The sequence below is a fragment of the Python bivittatus genome, unplaced genomic scaffold (assembly GCF_059951505.1).
Source record: "Python bivittatus isolate LINGU-HERP-01145 unplaced genomic scaffold, Pbiv_v1 ctg000560_np1212, whole genome shotgun sequence".
In the NCBI taxonomy this organism is placed as follows: Eukaryota; Metazoa; Chordata; class Lepidosauria; order Squamata; family Pythonidae; genus Python; species Python bivittatus.
The window spans coordinates 4093019-4110978 of NW_028277083.1; the positions used below are offsets into that span (position 1 = coordinate 4093019).

Sequence of the window (17960 nt, forward strand, 5' to 3'; positions counted from 1 at the left end):
TCTGGTAGTCTTTAAATGCATCAGGACTATATCTTCCAAAACTCCCAGCTGGCTGGTCCACCTCTCAAGACTTCCAAACTGGAAAAAGAGGCACTGGAAGAGCCCTGCATGCAATGCCCTGCTTCAACCTGCTCGCCTGCTGTAGTCATTTTCCTCCCTCCTTTTTTTCCTCCCACCCCTCTTCCAGCTCTCCCCTTCCTTTGCAAAGCAGCGCGACGTCCCGCGCCCAACGTCACCCGGAACGCTGGAACCAGGAACCTTGCGCTCAGCCCGGGCGGGTTTTAGGGCAGGACCTGCGCGCATGCGCAGAAGCGGCTTTCGCTGGGCGTGAAAGCCGCCCCCGGGCGTTGGGGGCTCTTCTCGGGTTTTTCCTCCTCCCCCCGAGTAGCCTCGGATCCGGGGAGGGAGAAGGGTGGGATGTGCTCAGCGGGGACGGGAAGCTTGCTGCGGCAGGCCAGGTAGGAGAAAGCGGAGGGAGAGGAGGAGGAGGAGGAAGGGGGCATAAGCCAGCTTCTGTCTGCTTGCTGGCTTATGAGGGCTCCCTTGATTCATCCTGGCTTGTCCTGATCTTCCTGGCTGCCTGAGCTCCGCCGGACCGCCCGCCCGGGGGCCCCATCAGCTCCCCCCTGCCTTCGCCCAAGGGGCTCAGCCTCGCGGCTCAGCGCCCCCACTTTCTGGCTTGGCCCCCCCCCCCCAAGCAGGAACCGAGTTTGCCCGGCTGGCTAAGCCAGGCAGTAGCCAGCCACGGGGGTGGCGCCCCCCCCAGCTTGTGCAGGGGCGGCGGGACGCAGCCCCCGCGTGGCAAGCCGGCCGGGCAGGCTTTCCCCGGCAGGAACGTGGCTCCGCGGAGGAAGCGGCGCGGTTTAATCCGAAGGAAGGGCGCCGTGCAAACGCAGCCCCCCAGGCTGGAGGGGGCGGCCCTGCGGAGGCAACGGCGCCGGGGGGACCGGCTAAGCTGGTTTAAGGGGCCGCAGGATCGCCCTTCGCGCCTGGCGGTTCTTGGGGGCAGCCGCGGAAGTTGTCCCTTGCGTATTCCGCGAAGGGGAGCGGCCGCTTTAAAACAATTCCCAGTATAATGCTTGCTCCTCGCTCCGTTTCTCTGTGTTGGGCTTCTCGGGGTGGTGCTAGGGGGCTGGGACCACTTACAGTATTTATTTTTATTTTATTTATTAAATTTCTCAGCCGCCCATCTCCCCCCAAAGGGGGAACTCTGGGCGACTCACAACAGACATTAAAAACATATATATAAATACATAAAACACTTCCTAGTTTCTGGTAACAAGGTTTGTTCTGGGGGAGCACGCGTGCATGTGGGCGCGTGCGCCTTCGAGTCTGTCTTGATGGTTTTTCATTTCTCTCCTAATGATGCTTTTTAAAAAAAAAACTAAAGCCCTTCAACTGCTTTAACAGATTAAATCAGCTGAGGAAATCCAAACTAGATGGATTTTAACAATGAAGTAAAAATAAAAAGCGCTTCTTTTCATCGAGTCAAGCCACCGATCCCTCTAACCTAGCTCAGCAGGGAATGCCGTGCATTGTAAAGGGAGCCAGATTTGCCTCCAGCCAATAATTTGTTCCATGCTGCTTCCCATGTTAGCATCCATTGGGGTGAAACGTGCTATCCTGCTTCAACTGTGGCGTGCAAGGTATAGGTTGTCCTCCGGCCTATATGAAGCCTTCTGGCCATCTTTCGATATTTTCTTCCTCTGCCTCCAATGGTCACCTGCTTACTAGTCTGACTAGAAGTGTATCTCTGTGGCGGATAGCAACAGAGCGCGTGACGTACGGAGGTTGTACAATTTGGTTGGTGACCTGAAGTTCTAAAGAGCATCTTCTCCCTTCTGGAGAACAGACCGTTGCCTTCGGTCTGTTAAATAGGTTTGGCCCTGTACTTGGAGTCTATCTAATCTCGATGTGGTGGGATGTATCTACGAAGGGTGGTGTGAGAGATCAAGGCTATCAGGAAGGAGGGGGTGCATTCCAGGAAGGGCAGAGAGACAAGGGACAACACAGTCCGGAGCAGGAGCGTGGGAAGCAGAAGAGGTTCAGGACAGCCACTCCCTAGAATCTCCCAGGGTAGATCCACTAGTTGCAGTAATATAGATTGAGTCTGGCAAGATCCTGCCTATAAGGTGTAAGCAAATAAAGGAACTTAACTCAACTGGACTGTTTCACTGTTGTTCTTGGGCTGGGCCTGACAATCTCTAGAGTCATCAGTACCATGGTCTTCCTGCTAATTAAAATCAACCAACTGGAACTGTTGGGAACAAGCTAGCATCTTTTCTTGGCCCTCTATGTGTTTTGCTATGAAACCTTTTGTCACTCAACCAGCGTGGGGTGTTTGGCAAAAACCTGACTTTGAGTTTTATCAAACATGGCATTTCTTAACTTGTATATTCATCTTTCCTGTTAGAGAGATCCAGGATGACGAACTTAAAAAATTCACTTCTCGGATCTCAGCCTTCCTCCAAAATCAAGACTTTGGAAATGAAACGATTGATTCCTTGCGAAGACTATTTCTTATTGTCTCGGCCACCAAATATAGTCGGAAGTGAGTGAGAACAAGCACTGAATATAACATGCATTGTTCTTTGTGGAATTTATTTTCCTAATCCAATTTGCTAATTGTTTATTTTTGTCTTTTGTGGAAGAAAGTAGCCTTTTTTCAGTATCTCTGCAGCATAATTTTAAAAAAAAAAACGAAATGACATACTCATTGAATTAAGACAGGCATCAGAAATCAGGAATTTGTTGTACAGAACAATGGGGAAAAATCGAGAATACAATGAAGGCATGGCAATTGTAATTAGATCCAGAAATGCCTTTTGTTGGGGAGATTTTTACGGGAAAATATCAAGTTGATGGTATATTGTTTAAGCATTGCTATTATTTTAAACTTCCTTTTTCTGGTGGGTTCTTTATTTGGATGGCTTTTTTTATAGATTGGAGGGCAAAGTTGTTCAGCTCCTGCAGACAACCCTGTACCTACCAAAATCTCCCGAGCAAGTACAGATACTTTGCAGTGCCATATTGAGAGAGATATTTTGTGAGAATTTATCTCTGCCTTGGGATAAATTCCGGGATCCCAAGCTCTTGAGCTTAGCTTTCTCCATCGTGCAACCCCAAGTAAGCAAGGCATTTTTATTATTATTTTTAATGCACTTTTTTCAATATTGTCTGTCTGTGTGATGGCTAGGAGTCGGAAACGACTTGATGGCTCGTAATCCATCAAGGCGGCTCCAGATGTCCATACTGTCCTACCATATGTAATCAAGATTCAAACAGCCAAACAGTAATCAATATTGCACAATAAAATATTGCTGTTTCTTTTTTGCAGGGGGGGGAGGCTACAGTTTTACAATTGTTTTGCTCTTGACCTCTGGCCGGGTTAGATTTTGGACATGATAAAAGCAGTTGCTGGATGAATGTTCTTAATGCTTTCTTTAAGCTCCCCCATGTGGTGGGAGTGGATATTTTGCAAATTCTGGAAATCCACAAAAACTAGAGGCTCTCTTGCATTAGGGCAGTGTTTCTCAACCTCAGCAACTTTAAGGTGGGTGGACTTCAACTCCCAGAATTCCCCAGCCAGCCATGCTGGCTGGGGAATTCTGGGAGTTGAAGTCCACCCACCTTAAAGTTGCTGAGGTTGAGAAGCATTGCATTAGGGTTTTTAAGTAGGCACACAAGCAATAAAATACGTTTCCAGAATTCAGATAGCTTTCCGACTGACTTTATTCACTTCTGCTGTTGACTATGGAATAACTGCTTTATCCAAAGCCCAATAAAAAGAGAACTGTTGAAGCTATGGGGCAGTATGTGATGAAAATTCTGGAAGGCAGACTTCCTGAAGACCAGAATGCACGGCTTCTTCTCCCCCTCTTGTCAAAAGTCATCAGTTCTGCACCGCTGAGCCTTAACGAAGGTGAATATATGAATTCTAAAACCATTACGCAATTTAGCATGATGAAGGATTCTGAATATTTGCTCTGCCGTATGGTTCTCATACTCCTTGACAATAGGGCATATAGGCTGGAGTTTGTAAGACTTGTTGCTAAAATACCTTGATCTGTCACAATGCCTAATTGTGCAGTGAGGCTCAGGAAATCAGTAAACATTATAGTATAGCTGCCTTGGTTTAGTTAAAATAACTAAGAAACAGTTGCGCAGAAGTGATCTTTTAGAAGCTGAGTGATGATCGCTTCTGCAGGCTACGTCTACACCAAGGAAGATCCTTTGCAGGAACAGGATGAGGTGGTAACAGGCACAAAACTATTGCATAGATCTTATGGGCAACAGATTTCTTTTACCCAGCAGAAACTGAAATAAAAGAAGTGAAGTAGGACTTGAAATAGGACCAAAGTTTGTTTATGGCTACATCCCACATTTTAGCCAAGATTCATCACTGCAAGTTGGATCCAGACTAAGTTCATTGACTTTAGTTCCCACTGAAAACAATAGATTTAAGTCATGGAATCAGTGTTACTCATTCTCCTCAGCCATGGTGAAACAACACAAAATTCTAACAGTAAAGATGGGATAGGTGGGGGAGAGGGGCACAGAATTTGAGGAAAAGGTAAAAATGGTAGCTTCTAGTGGAGGTGGTTGCAAAACACACATTGATATAAAAGAGGAAAAGTCAAGGAGATTTGGATAAGCAGGGCCCCCGTCTGCTGTTTCAGGGGGCTGAGTCCATTGGGGGCTGTTGGTTACTTCCTGATGAACTTAAAAAGTAAAAGTCACCTTTGGGTTGAGCTCATCTCCAGCTGACTGACATGGACATCACCATGCTGTTTTCTGGACAAGAGACTGGGCACTGCTTTCTATCAGGGTGTTTCTTTTCAACTTTGTGATCTAGGCTGCAGGACTAGGACCCTTCAGGCAGGTCCTTCACCATGGAGTAACAAGGTTGACCTGCTTAGCTTTCTAGATCAGCCAAGGCTACCTAGAGATTTAAAGCCTGATGAATGTGACCCCACTAAGTGCACAGACCCAAAGTTCAACCCACTCTGTTGGCTTCATCTCAGCTTGGGTTTTAGGGAGAAGATTAGTCTCTTTGGTTCCCTAATACAATTCAGGTAATATTTTCTTCCCTCCAAATAACACAGGCAGAAGCAGCTGCGAGGTGAATTTGGGCTGGCATATTGTCAGCCCCTCGATGTAGGCCAGATCGCAGAACTGATCGATAACACAAGGACCGCTGGAACTCTATTAATATAGGATATATTAACAGAATCCTGAAAACCTGTCAGACTTTGCCCTCTCTTATACCAAACTGAATCAAGGCGGGACAATCTTGAGTTTCCTTCTCACCCCGTTTTCCGTCCCAGGGCTAAGCTGATGTTTACTTAATGATTCTTACATTAAGCACCCTTATCAGTCAGACTTTGGTTGAGGGGGTGCAGTGGGACGTTTGGACTATGAGTTGTCTGGTAGAAAACATTAGAGTTGCCAATACAGCTTGCAGCCTCTTTAGTTGCATCTTTGTTTTGGGTCCCTAGACCAGATCAACCTGCTCAGCAAAAGGATGGTGGACTGGCTGCGGTACGCCAGCCTCCAGCAAGGAGCGTCCCCAGCGACCGGTGGCTTTTTCAACCCCAGAGCCAGACAGGTATTCAACCACGCTGTAGGGGCTCACCCCTAGATTGCTTTGCACGGCTGGAGTTGGGTCAAAGTCAAAGCGCGCTTGGGTAGTTTGTGGTTCGGTGTGTATGTGGAGGTGTGTTAGGAACTCTAATATGGGCTATTTGGTGGGATATAGCTTTGGTGTAAATCTGTGAATTATGTTTTGTTAACCGTAGTTAGGTTTAGTGTCTCATGTAAATGTCCCTCTGTTTGGGTGTACATGGACATGTTGGATTGCAAGTCCCACCCTGGGTCCCCTCCAAAAATAGGAAAATTCTCAGCAAAGGCCATACCGTCTGAAAGTTGAAACATTCTGGAAGCTGGATCCCATGTCTAAGGGTGCCTGGGTTGAGAAAAGCTGATGTAAAGGATCGTGGGGGAGGGTGGGAGTTGATGGGATATCGAGAGTTGGACAGGAATGCAGGACTCTGAAAAACACAGGAGGTTAGCTCAAGGTGGTTGAGGAAGGGGATCTTTTAATTAAAAAAACGCAGCTACTTTCTTCTTCTTCTGGGAAATAGCTGTAATGTTTTACAAGGCCATCAAATGTTCGGAGTGGGAAAACAAACTAAGCAGAACTAATGAAATACAGGTAGTCCCCGGGTTAAAAATGCAGATTTTCAGATGATTGTCTTACAGATAGTTAAGAACAGAGCCTATTGTAGCAAAATTCGAGTTAAATACACAATGATTCGAGTTAAATACACAATGGTTCCAGTTCATTACACAATACTACTTATATGATATTAATACTGTTCCGGCTTATGTACACATTCGACTTAAGGACAGACCTTGGGAACGGAACTCGTTCTTAAACTGGGGACTACCTGTAGTCCCCTTTGATTTTTTTTCTTTCCCCACCCCTTTTTTTTTTTGCACACCAATTGCATGTATCAGTCACCAGCACAAAGATTAACATCCTTTGCAGCTGGCATGCATTGTCCAAAAGCTGAGATATTCCCCCCACCACCACCTTTTTCAGCTTCAAGACTATTCTGTCCCCTGGGGACATGTGTATGAGAGAGCCAGCATAAATATGTCTGTAAAAGAGTGGTAGGGAAGAGAGAGTGAGTCTAACCAAAAATTGTTACCTACTGCTGACATCGTATTTTTGCTTCACTGGGCTTGAGTTCCTGCCCCAAGCCTTTGAATGGGCAGGAATCAGATATAGAGGAAAGAGTGGGTGAAAATGCAAAACTCTTTTAAAAGTCACAAGGAGCAACACAGCTGTTTGAAGCTTGAGGCCTTTTTAGTTTAGAAAAAAAAGATAACCAAAGAGCAGGAGAGATAATGGGATTTTTATACTGCTGAGAGGCAGCCTGGGAACGTGCACAGTAGCAAGAGAGAAAAGCAGAATTAACAGTTAAAAGCTAAAAAGGGTACCTCTGTTTGTTACACGCTAGGGACAAAGAACACGGCCCAGAAATTCTTGTGCCTTTCTCAGAGGCGGCTCTGTGAATCAGGATTCTGCACTTGATGATTTCAGTTTGATCCTACAGAGCTTTTAGATTTGCAGGCCTGAATCTGCCTTTTTCTGCCAGACGGTGGGGAAACCTTGCATTTAAACCTGGAGCTATAGTCCCGGCCTCTTGATAAGCTCCTGAAATCCTACAGTTTAACCTGCCTTTTGCCTTTCTCCCAGCCCGGCCCCATCACTGAGGTAGATGGCACGGTGGCCACCGACTTTTTCACCGTGCTCTCAGTGGGCCAGAATTACACCGAGGACCAGTGGCTCAACATGCAGGCTTTTTCCATGCTGCGGAAATGGCTCTTGTGCTACGGGAGTGACGGAACAAGCAATCCAAATTCAGGTGAGGGCTTTTCTGGGGACCCTGCAGTGGAAGAGAAATGTGCGTTTCCACATCCACGGGAGGATTTGGACTTGGTGTTCCAAGATAAGATGGGCCCTCCTGTCGAAACGCTGGGAAAAACTGGGAATTGAAAATATATATATATGATTTGCGTTCTCTCCTCTAGGAGCTCCCAGACCAGGTCCAGAAGCCACAAGCAAAGTCAGTGAGACTGATGAGGTTGTCTGTTGTCTCTCTGGATGATTTATTCCTCTGACTTTTTTGTTCTGCAGATAGGAGCTTAGGCTAGATCCCAGGTGTGGATTAGGGCTAACTGATGCATAGCCCAACAGTGGTGCTCCTCAATGGAAGCAAAGCTCTCATACCATGAGACGGAAACAAACATAGTATCTGACTGCACCTTCAAAACCAGACTTTTAAACTTGATCGATTGATTGAATCAATTCGTACAGCTGCCCATCTCAGACAAGTGACACTGGGCGGCGAGCAAAATTAAGAACAGAATAAAAACAATTACAATTACAACTCTGCGAAAATTAAAATATATAAGAGCCAAGAATAAATCATACACCACAGTCCCTCACTCTGCCAAAGAAAACCTTTTTTTAACAATGTAGATTAACGTCGAACAAGGCAGATAAGAACCATTACAAAAAATTCAACTAATGTTGAGTGGCAGTGAAAGAGTTAAGGGCGTAATCGTTGGGGGGAAAGACTCTGTGGTGCCCCCCTTCCCTTGGGGCCCTGAGCATGGGCTTGTTTTGCTTAATAGTTCCTCCAGGGGCTGCTTGAACCCTGATTGGAATACGGGCAGGTCATTCAGTCACTTGCAGTGCAGGGACCAGTAGAGTGACACTGAGGATGGCCCATTGCACTCCTGCACACACGTCATTCCTATGTCTATTTCACACAGGAGCTTAAGGCGATGTAGCTGTTGTTCCTCCTGTTTTTCCCCTGCAACAACCCTCTGAAGTAGATTGAGAGGTGACCAACCCAAAGTCACCCATGGAGCTTTCCTGGTCAAGGGTAGACTTCAACCTGGGTCTCTAGAATAGTCTTCTCCTGGAGATAGGTTGTCAAAAATGCCACTAGTGACTCACCTAAGAAGGTTGGGGAGGGTCCGCTTTTCTGAGGCTGAGCTTTCAACCCCCTCACCTTAGTTTTGAGATGGAGCTAAATCTCCACACGTGGGTCATAGGAAGTTCCTCCTTCCATTTGAATCCCTCTCGTTCACCTCGTGTGGCCCATCCAGCACCAAGGCACACTTCGTTCTGCCCCGTCTTGTCTCTTCTCTTACAGACGACAAGTCAGAGGTGGACGGGTCTCTAGTATCGATGGTCTCCGTCACGTCCACTTCGAGTCGGCTCCTCCCACCGAGGGAACGCTTGAGGGAAAAGGCATTTGAGTACTGCCAGCGGCTTCTGGAGCAGAGCAATCGCCGTGAGCATACCCCTTTTCCTGGGGGGGGGGGCAGGGGCCAGAACTGATGGTGGGTGGAGTTGGCAACTTAGCAAATCTATATCCCGCTCTTCCTGCCGCTGAGCAGCGGTTAGGATCCAAATGGGTTAGGGTTTGCCGCCTTGCGAAATCACCCGCCACGCTTGTTTTGGGTAAGCTGCGTGAAAATAGCAGGCAGGATTTGATCCTGGCGCCAAGGGTTCCCCATCCTGGCAATCAGGAATCTGAACTCAGTTAATTTTGTCCATCAGGGGCTCTGAAGAAAGCAGATGCGGAGCTGCAGAAAGCTGTAAGTATCGCCGAGAGATAGGGCTCTGGTTTAGAGGAGCCAGGGCTTGACTTCTGGCTCTCTTCCCCTTCCAGTGTCTTGTGGAAGCCGTCACCGTGATGGACATCATCTGCCGGCAAGACTCCTCTTATGTTTACCGCTCACTCTCCTGCCTGAAAAACCTCCACGGCCGGATCAGCGGGGATCTTTCTTATGCCCGCGTGCTGATCCCCATTGCCCAGTTTTTTCTGAACCACAGTGAGTCAGGAAGGTGGGGTTTTTCCAACCTTGCAGCTCAGGGCCTCTTTTTAAAACTTAAAAAAAAAAATCTTTGACCCCTTTTTGCAATTTTTCATTTTTTGGAGTGGGGTTTAAAACTCCACATCTCTCTCTCTCTCTCTTTTTTTTTTATTGTTAAGGGTTAAGCAAAACATTTCATGGCTGCGATTTGATGCTTTGCCAGGTTTGAGGGGCAGAGCATGTGCTGCAAAAAAGAGGGGGTGGCTTTCAGGTTGCCCACTTCTGGCATCAGCCTTAGCAGGGGCTTGCAGTCCAATTCGGCCTGGTCCAGAGCTGCATAGGTACAGGTAGTCCTCGCTTAGCAACCATTCATTTAGTGGCCATTCAAAGTTACAGCGGTGTTAAGTGACTTACAACTGGTGCCCAAAATTATGACCTTCCCAGCACCCCCAGTGTCACATGATCACGATCCAGGCGTTTGGCCACCAGCTTACACTTATGATGGTTGCAGCATTCCGGGGTCATGTGATTGCCATTTGTGACCTTCTCAGATGGCTTCCAGCAAGCAAAATCAATGGGGAACCATGTGATTCGCTTAATGACCATGTGACTCACTTAACCACAGTGATTCACTTAATGACCGCCATAAAGCAGGTTGTAAAATCAGGTCCAATTCGCTTAACAACCGCCCAGCTTAAGAACCAATTATCCGGTCCCTATTGTGGTTGTTAAGCGAGGACTACCTTATTTAAAGCATTTCTTTGCCACCCAGGTGAGACAGCAGCTGTGGACTCCGAAGCTGTTTACCGGCATCTCTTCAGCAAAGTTCCTGCTCAGCTTTTTCACAACCTCATCCTGGCCTATGAATTTCTCCAGTTCTGCCGGCAGAATGCTAGACTTTTTACTGAGAATTTCAGTGTCTTCCAACAGAGCACCCCCAATCTATTCAAGGTACGGGGCACCTGGCCCTTCTGGCCTTGTGAACTTCTGGCCCCCCTACAGGGGCGTCCGCAGGAGGTGCTTGCCAGTTTTAACACACACGCATCTCCTGTGGATGCCCTTGCCACCATCGGAGGTCACGTAACTTCCCGATTTCTGCAAGAACCCCGGAAAACGTCGGAGTTGCCAAAAAACTGGCAGCGTGGTTTACCATGATTTTGGCCTGGGAAATGCACTCAAACGTTAGCAAAGTTTTCATAGTCTTAATCAAGTTTTAACACCTTGAAAACTCAAGGAGAAGCAGAAAGTCCTGGCTCCGCCCAGACCTATTGCTTTTCCTCCTTGCTCTGCCCAGTTTGCCTTCCCTGCAAAGTTGCCTGTTTTGTAGCAGGCGGCTGAGATGGGAATGTTGGACCATTTCTCTTGCTTTCTGCCTTCCGTTGCAGCCATTCTTCCTTTGGCAGAAGACTGGACATTCTTTGCAAGCTGTTTTGTAGAAAACGTTTGCTTTCCCTTATCTTCCCCTGTTGGAATTCCAGTATTTCCTGACAGAAAGTTTAGCTGCTGGATACATTACAGCAAATTCAATCTTCCATCTCTGAACTTTGTTACACGTGGTCCTCAACTTATGACCAATCATTTAACGACCTTTCAAAGTTACAGTGGTGTTGAAAAAGTGACTTGTGACTTGTCCTGATGCTTATGACTGTTGCAGCATCCCCACGGTCTGGCATGTATTTACAACGGTTGCAGCATCCCGGGGTCACATGATTGCCATTTGCGATCTTCCCAGGGGGCTTCCAACAAGCAAAGTCAATGATGGAAACTGGATTCCCTTAATGCCCGCATGATTCACTTAATGACTGAAGTGAATTGTTTAACAATTGCAGCAAAAAAGGTCGTAAAATCAGGCACGACTCACTTAATGACCACATCGCTTAGCGACAGAAGTTCCAGTTCCAGTTGTAGTCATAAGTTGAGGACTACCTGTATTTGAGGGAAGGATGTAGCTCTGTGGCAGACAGCATGCCTTGCCCAAGGGACTGGGTATGCTGGGGAAGATGGGAGTCTTCCCAGCACCTCTGAAGGGACAAGCTTGGCAAAGCTGATGCAAGCAATAGGCAGCATTGCACACGGGGGTGGAGAGAACTCCCGTTGGGGATTTTTTCCTTGTCTGTTTCTTTGGATCCGCTCTGCTTTCTTCTCAGGGCAAGGTTCTCTTGAGATCTTCTAAGAAATCGATCCCATTCACGGCTGTTCATGTTGCTTCCCTTTGCAGCTCCTGGCGTGGAATAGCCCAGCCCTGATTGTTGAATACATAGATCTTTTACCAGCCCTGCTCAGCCCAGATAATGCCTTGGAGATCTTCCACTTGCTGCTTGATCTCCCTTGTTTAACAGCTGCACTGGACACCCAGCTGAGGTAACGTGGATGCCACCAGTCAAAAATTAATTTCCATTCTGGTTCTTGTAAGAGAAAAGGAGTTTCCTGTAATCCACGTCTAGGGACTGGTGGACTGAATGGGGCAAAGCTTTTTGTGAGAAGTGGCAAACCAAGATGCACAGACAAGCTTCAGAGGATGCGGGGAAGGGACTGACTGACCGTTGCAGTGGTCCTCCAGATGTTGTTGAACTACCCTTTCCAGCATCCCACCATTGGTTGGGGTGCTGGAAGTTGAAGTTGCGCAATATCTGGAGGGCAGTAGGTTGCCCCACTGTGGTCTTATCTCCAAATTCTTTGTCTGTGCATCTTTTAGTGGATGTTACAACTCACAAGGCTTGCGTATATGTGGCTGTATTCTCTCAAATCTCTCACTAGGTCTGTTCTGACCCCCCTATCTGAGAGGTCCACCACGGATCCAACTTCAAAGCCCGTCACGTGCCTGGAAGCCTTCCGCCACCCACAATACAGGGGCCTCTTCCATTATCTCCTGCGGGTTGAGTCCACTCCCGGTGACCCTGGCAGGTATCGTTGAGATCGAGTCCTTTTTATTGGATGCGGCTAATTTACACAGCCTCGTGTTGTGAACCGTGGCTCGTGTTGCTTGATTGTCAGCAGGCTGACTCCTCTCCGGCAGCTTTTGGGATCCATGGCCAGTAACCCTCGTGTCGGGCAATGTGCCCAAAGCGTCCCAGTCTTACTGCAGCTCTTCTTCAGGTCGGTGTCCAAGGTAAGATTTCTTCTCCAGGGTGGCCCATCTCCACGTGGTTCAAGAAGGTTTTCCCTAGAATGGCTTGAGGCGCATCGTCAGCCAAGGCCGTAGCATTCCAGTTGGATAATTGCTGGCCACATCAGATAAAAACGACCTGATTTGAACTCAGATTTTCCTGGTCCAAGCCCAGCATTTCATCCCTTGGAACACACCAGGAATCAATATTCATGGTTTGTTTACTTGGGTGTGCCAGACAACATCTGCAGCATTGTGGCTTTTTAATTAAACATCAGCCTTAGTCATAATGCTTAGCCACAAGGTAAGCAATAGCGAAGGAATCCCAATTGTGGCTTGCAAATCACAGTCTCAGGTCCTCTGTCCCTCTTTTGCAAAATAACTGCAGCACTTAAGAGAGCAAACCGTGGGATATATTCAAATATTTTGAAAAATATTTTCAAAATAGCCGCAGCACTTAAGAGAGCAAACCGTGGGATACATTCAAGACCTTAATCAGGTTTCCTGCAACAATCCGGGGTAAGCTCTGATGAAAGGCAAACACAGGGTCTACAGGAGAGTTGCCCCAAGACTTTTTTTTTTTTTAGACCTTTTTAACTCCTTGTTTTTATTTTACCAGTCAAAACAGGAAAGAGACAGTCAAAGAAAAAGGGTGCTAAAATGTGTTGTAATTGTTATTACTCAATGAAAAAAATGAACAGGACGATTCCAGGATTCTTTTGAGTTTCTTCTCTAGTTTGCAGATGACGTTCTTGCCAACAAACTGACTTTGGCAGCCCTGGAAAGGAGTGACCAGCTTTATGAGATCCCGTGGTTCAAGGCAGAGGTATTCAGGTGAGCAGAAGCCCTTCTAAATCAGAATAGAGCAATGTTTCTCAACCTCAGCAACTTTAAGATGTGTGGACTTCAACTCCCAGAATCCCCCCAGCCAGCATGCTGGCTGGGGGGATTCTGGGAGTTGAAGTCCACACATCTTAAAGTTGCTGAGGTTGAGAAACACCAGAATAGAGGAAGTTTACAGCAGAAATGGGGACCCCAGAGCAGGGCAGAAATGCATCATTTTCAGCCTGGTAGCAATGCAAAGTCCTGCGTGACACAAGCTGGTCACCCCTGCCCTAGATTTATTTATTTTTTAATTAAAACTTTTTCTTGTTGGGCAATTGTTTGTTGGCCCAATTTTCTTGTTGGGCAACAGAAGCAGCCTCTGTTGTTTCGTTTCTTTATTGGGTTTTTTCCAAAGGTTTATGGTTCTCTGCAGTGGTGCCCACAGTCCTCCCCCTTCTGATATGATCCCCACCCTCACAACCCTGTGATGTAGGTTGGGCTCAGAGTGATAGACTGGCCCACAAGCTGAGGGGAGATATGCACCTGGCTCTCCCCAGTCCGACATCCTCATTGCTAAGTGGCACCGATTTCATCACCAGCGTCCTCTTGAAAGTATTGCCCTGTGTCTGAAGGGTAAGGCCATCCAGGGTAGCAGCTGGATGCATCCCTGATGAGACGGGAGCTTTAGACAGATCAGCCCAGACAGGCTTCTGCTGGAAGCGTCTTCAGAAACTGGAGCTCATTTTTGTCCTCTGCTGGACCCTCAGGCAAGAACTCCCTGCCTCTCTTTGGGGAGGATCCTCCCTTTCTCAATGTCTCGCTTTACCTGGCAGAGTGATGAGTTCCCAGCTTCAGGTGTTATGTAAGCAGCACCCCTCCTCGGTCATGGACCTGTCCAAGCAGCTTCTGGAGTTTTCGGGAACAGTTTCCAACATTCAAACCAAGGAGGACCTCTTCACTCACGTGGTAAGGCGATAGCTGCACGTCCCAGAGAGTGGGGCCCCCAAATGTCCTCTAGCCCTTTTCCATAAGGAAGCTAAAGTCATCCTTGAATTTAGTGATTTTTCTGATCCTGCAGAACTATGACTTCCAGCCTCCCTCCCTGTTGATGGAGGCAGCTGGGAGTGGCGGTGCTGGTGATTGTATTCCATTTCTATCCTGCCAGCCTGGACCATTGAACAGTTGCAATTCAGCCACAGCTGGTCAACCCCACGAGTAGTTGCCTTACTGTTTCTAGCCCTTCAAGTGAGAAAGGAGGCCTGAATGGACCATCCTTCCTTGTCGGTCATGTTTTCCTCTAGGTCTGGGCCATTGGTGAATATGCATCAGTGTCGCATGATAAAAGGTGCACGGTGGAGCAGATCAACACCTTCTTTGAAGTTCTGGAAGCCATGCTCTTCGAGATCACCCAGCTGCGACCCTCAGCTAACATCCCCAAGTACTCCCCCCGTGTGATTGCGGTCCTCATGACTGCATTGACCAAGCTAGCATCTCGCAGCCAGGACCTGATCCCCAGGTTTGAATGGGCTCTGAGGAGCCTCTCTACCTCATTTGCTTGCAGGGACACAGCTCTTGATCTCTAGGGCAGCATTATGTGGGTTCAGATGCATGCATCACATTCCCAGATTTAAACTCCGGGTTCTCGGATATCAAGGCCTGGAAGACCTAAGATCTTTGCCAATCTATTTCCAGTCTTGAGAATACCATGGAGTTATCTCCATGTGTGGAAACTTGTAACCTTCCAGCCATAATAGAACTCCAATCCCCATCGCTCCTGCTGAAGATGATGGACATTGGAATTCCACTAACATCTGGGGGAACATGATCAAAGTCACCTGCTTTAGAATAAAACAGCTTCCTGTGTCTTTTGCCAGAATTCCTGCTCCCACACCAGTACTGATTCTATAAACCCATGCTCTTCGTTCAAAATGACTTTGTTTGTTTTGGCCTCCATGCAGAGTTTCTCTCTTCCTGTCTAAGATGAAGATATTTATCCAGACCCCAGCCGTTTCCTCTGGGTACAGCGCTGAAGATGTGGAAGCGATCCTATCCCGGGCTACAGAACTGACGAACTTACTGAAAATGCCCAGCGTGGCTCAGTTTGTGCTAAGGCCATCGTCCGAGGACCAACGTCACCGGGAGACCCACATCCCTTTGCTGCTTGCCATGAAGATGACCAGCCAGCTTTTGGAAGGAGGAACTGGATCTGTTCCTGGGTGAGGAAGCCCTCAAGACAAACCTAATGATATTAAGGGTCTCTTCCTGGTGGGGGTAGATCTTGCTTGTGCCTTCTCCATTTCTGAGGACTCTTAAGGCCCTTCTTCACCGTCCCCCAGCATCCTTGGGTGTCTTTACCATTGATGGCACGCGTTCCCTGCATCGGTACATCTTGCACCTTAGTTTATTAAAAGCATTAATAGTATACGCATCCTCCTCTAGCTTTAGCTGGGTTAAACGAACAAAGTGTCCTTCACTGATTAGTGACCTTGGGAAGGAGCTGGCCCAAGGAAGAAGCCTCCCAGGTCCACCTCTGGGAGAGTTGGCCTCTGGATTCCCAGTAGCGAGGGGAGAAGAGCAAACGCTGTATGATCCCTCAAGGACCAGCTTCCCTCCCCCTTCTGAGTTGATCTGGGTCCAGATAAAAGATGGGTCTCTCATTCCATGCCTGACTATAACAATACGGTAGGTTAGTCCCAACTGGTTATTCCTTGTCTCCACCCCACCCCCACCCCTTAAATGGGTTTGGAAGCACAGACTTGAACACAGCGATGCATTACGTTCTCCCTTTACTTCATCACATTCTTCATCACAGAAGGTAGCAGTTGGAATTCACCCACCTAACGTCCTTTGCCACATTACAACTATATACATTCCCCACCCACCTCCAAGATGCAGAGCAGATGAAGAAATACGAGCATGGGAAGGCGGTCGCCCTTAGCTCTTTACAAGCCAAAGATTCTCATTCTGTGGAAAAGGAACTGGCAACCTCTATTTCCCCCTTCAGTTTTCAGGAAATGGTTGTGAAATTTGCCTGGACAATGGTAACACGTCTGCTGTTTCTCGGGGTGAGCAGAATCCTGGGAGGCAAGTTTATGATCGATCGGTTGACTCTATGGATCTTGTTTACCGCTTTGTCAATAGCACCAGAGCTGTGAAGGGAGGGGATTTGTGGTTCAGGAAGGATGGAAGAGCCACAGGGAGTCCCCGGGTTAAGAACACCCGGGTTACAGACAACCCATAGTTAAGAATGGAACCTGTTGTAGCAAAATTCGAGTTAAATACACAATGATTCGAGTTAAATACACAATGGTTCGAGTTCACAATACAGCTTATACAGTATTATACCATAATACTGTTCCAGCTTATGTACAATTCGACTTAAGGACAGACTTTGGGAACGGAACTCGTTCCTAAACTGGGGACTACCTGTAGATACTGCTGAGTATTTGTTGTTGGAGACAAACAGAAGAGATGGACTATTGGTTGCAGTCCTGCAAAGAACTTGATATTAGCATAGAACAAAACAACCCTTGGCTTAGCTGAAGTACAGGAAAGGGCTGGGGGAAAAAATCCAGCAAATTTGGAGAGGTTGCCCCCACCACCTCAGTCTTGCCATCCACTTCTACGTGTCTTTTTAAGTGCAGACACCACCTGAATTTGCTGTTTTGAGCAGGATCTCTCAGCCACTTCTGTTGTCCACGACTTCCCACCTTTCAGATCGAGTTAAGACTACTCTTCCAGCCTCCCCCAACCTAGGCCCCCTCCAATCCAATCCAATCCAGTTGGATTGCCAATTCCCAAGAATTCCCCAGATAGCACTGATCCCTTGATCCTGAAAACGTTGGCATTTTAAAACTAAAGCATCTGGATAGCACCAAGGTTGGGGAACTATTTTTTTTTTTTTTTTTAATCTGCGCTCAGTCGTTACTGACTCTGCAGTGACTGCTTGGACGAGTCCTTGCGGTTTTCAAGGCAATTGTTTCAGAAGTGGTTTGCCAGAGCCTCCTTCCTAGGGCAGAGCCCAGCTGGCGAGCGCAGGAGGCGGGGTTTCCGTTGCTTCGCGCCCTTTTCGGGCGCGCACGGTTTTTCACGCTTACCGGCAACTGCTCCCGACTCCTTTTTGCAAGGCGCCACCAGCACTTTTCCTCCCACCAGAGTGAGAGTACCCATTTATCTACTCATGTGAGTTTTCGAACTGTTGGGTTTACAGGAACTGGGGAGGAAACAGGATACCATGATCTTAATTGTCTACTTTCCTGCAGTCTGTGGCAGATGGGAGGGAAGGTATTAGGTAGCTAAGGAATGAAAATCCACTTTATTTGAGGAGTTATTTTTGCAGCACAGCTACTGGCCACAAATCCCATCTGTCTTTGGGCTGGAAATCCTCCTCTGTCCTCCCCTTCTGATTGCAGTGGGACTGAGCAGCCCACCAGAGGGCAGCATGGCCTTGACAAAGTTGCAGCTCACGGATTGTTGCTCTTGGCATCCAGTGATGGTTGGAAGAGCTGAGCAATCCTCTTGGCTGTCGGTCCTCAGCAATTCAAACCATCTGATGTTCCTAAGAGGAAAATATTTGAATTTGAGTCTAGTCATACTTGAATGTCATCACCTGCCTAGGCGTTGGCCGCTG

The 17960-nt window shown here is 47.5% G+C and overlaps 1 protein-coding gene across 2 annotated transcripts; it reads left to right on the plus strand.

Annotated features, from left to right (window-relative positions):
- The first annotated feature begins 304 nt into the window (after nucleotides 1-304).
- AP5Z1 (adaptor related protein complex 5 subunit zeta 1) lies at nucleotides 305-17235 on the plus strand. Of its 2 annotated transcripts, none has more exons than XM_007438480.4 (17): nucleotides 305-458; nucleotides 2414-2551; nucleotides 2943-3126; nucleotides 3778-3922; nucleotides 5499-5608; nucleotides 7265-7433; nucleotides 8733-8873; nucleotides 9143-9180; nucleotides 9255-9417; nucleotides 10172-10350; nucleotides 11618-11760; nucleotides 12157-12303; nucleotides 12394-12508; nucleotides 13242-13339; nucleotides 14164-14296; nucleotides 14632-14846; nucleotides 15289-17235. In XM_007438480.4, exons 1-17 carry the CDS (start codon nucleotides 418-420, stop codon nucleotides 15548-15550), a joined length of 2421 nt encoding a protein of 806 aa, XP_007438542.2. In that variant the 5' UTR covers nucleotides 305-417; the 3' UTR covers nucleotides 15551-17235. The 2 variants fall into 2 exon arrangements, with proteins under 2 accessions (XP_007438542.2, XP_025029127.2); XM_025173359.2 differs by having other exon boundaries at nucleotides 12397-12508.
- Nucleotides 17236-17960: the final 725 nt, after the last annotated feature.

Bases quoted from the DNA above. Each gene is read 5' to 3' on its own strand.
- AP5Z1 (XM_007438480.4), top strand. From the start codon at position 418: ATGTGCTCAGCGGGGACGGGAAGCTTGCTGCGGCAGGCCAG. The intron at 8,874-9,142 runs GTGAGCATACCC...TTTGTCCATCAG, and splicing joins TCTGGAGCAGAGCAATCGCC to GGGCTCTGAAGAAAGCAGAT. The intron at 12,509-13,241 runs GTAAGATTTCTT...TTTCTTCTCTAG, and splicing joins TCTTCAGGTCGGTGTCCAAG to TTTGCAGATGACGTTCTTGC.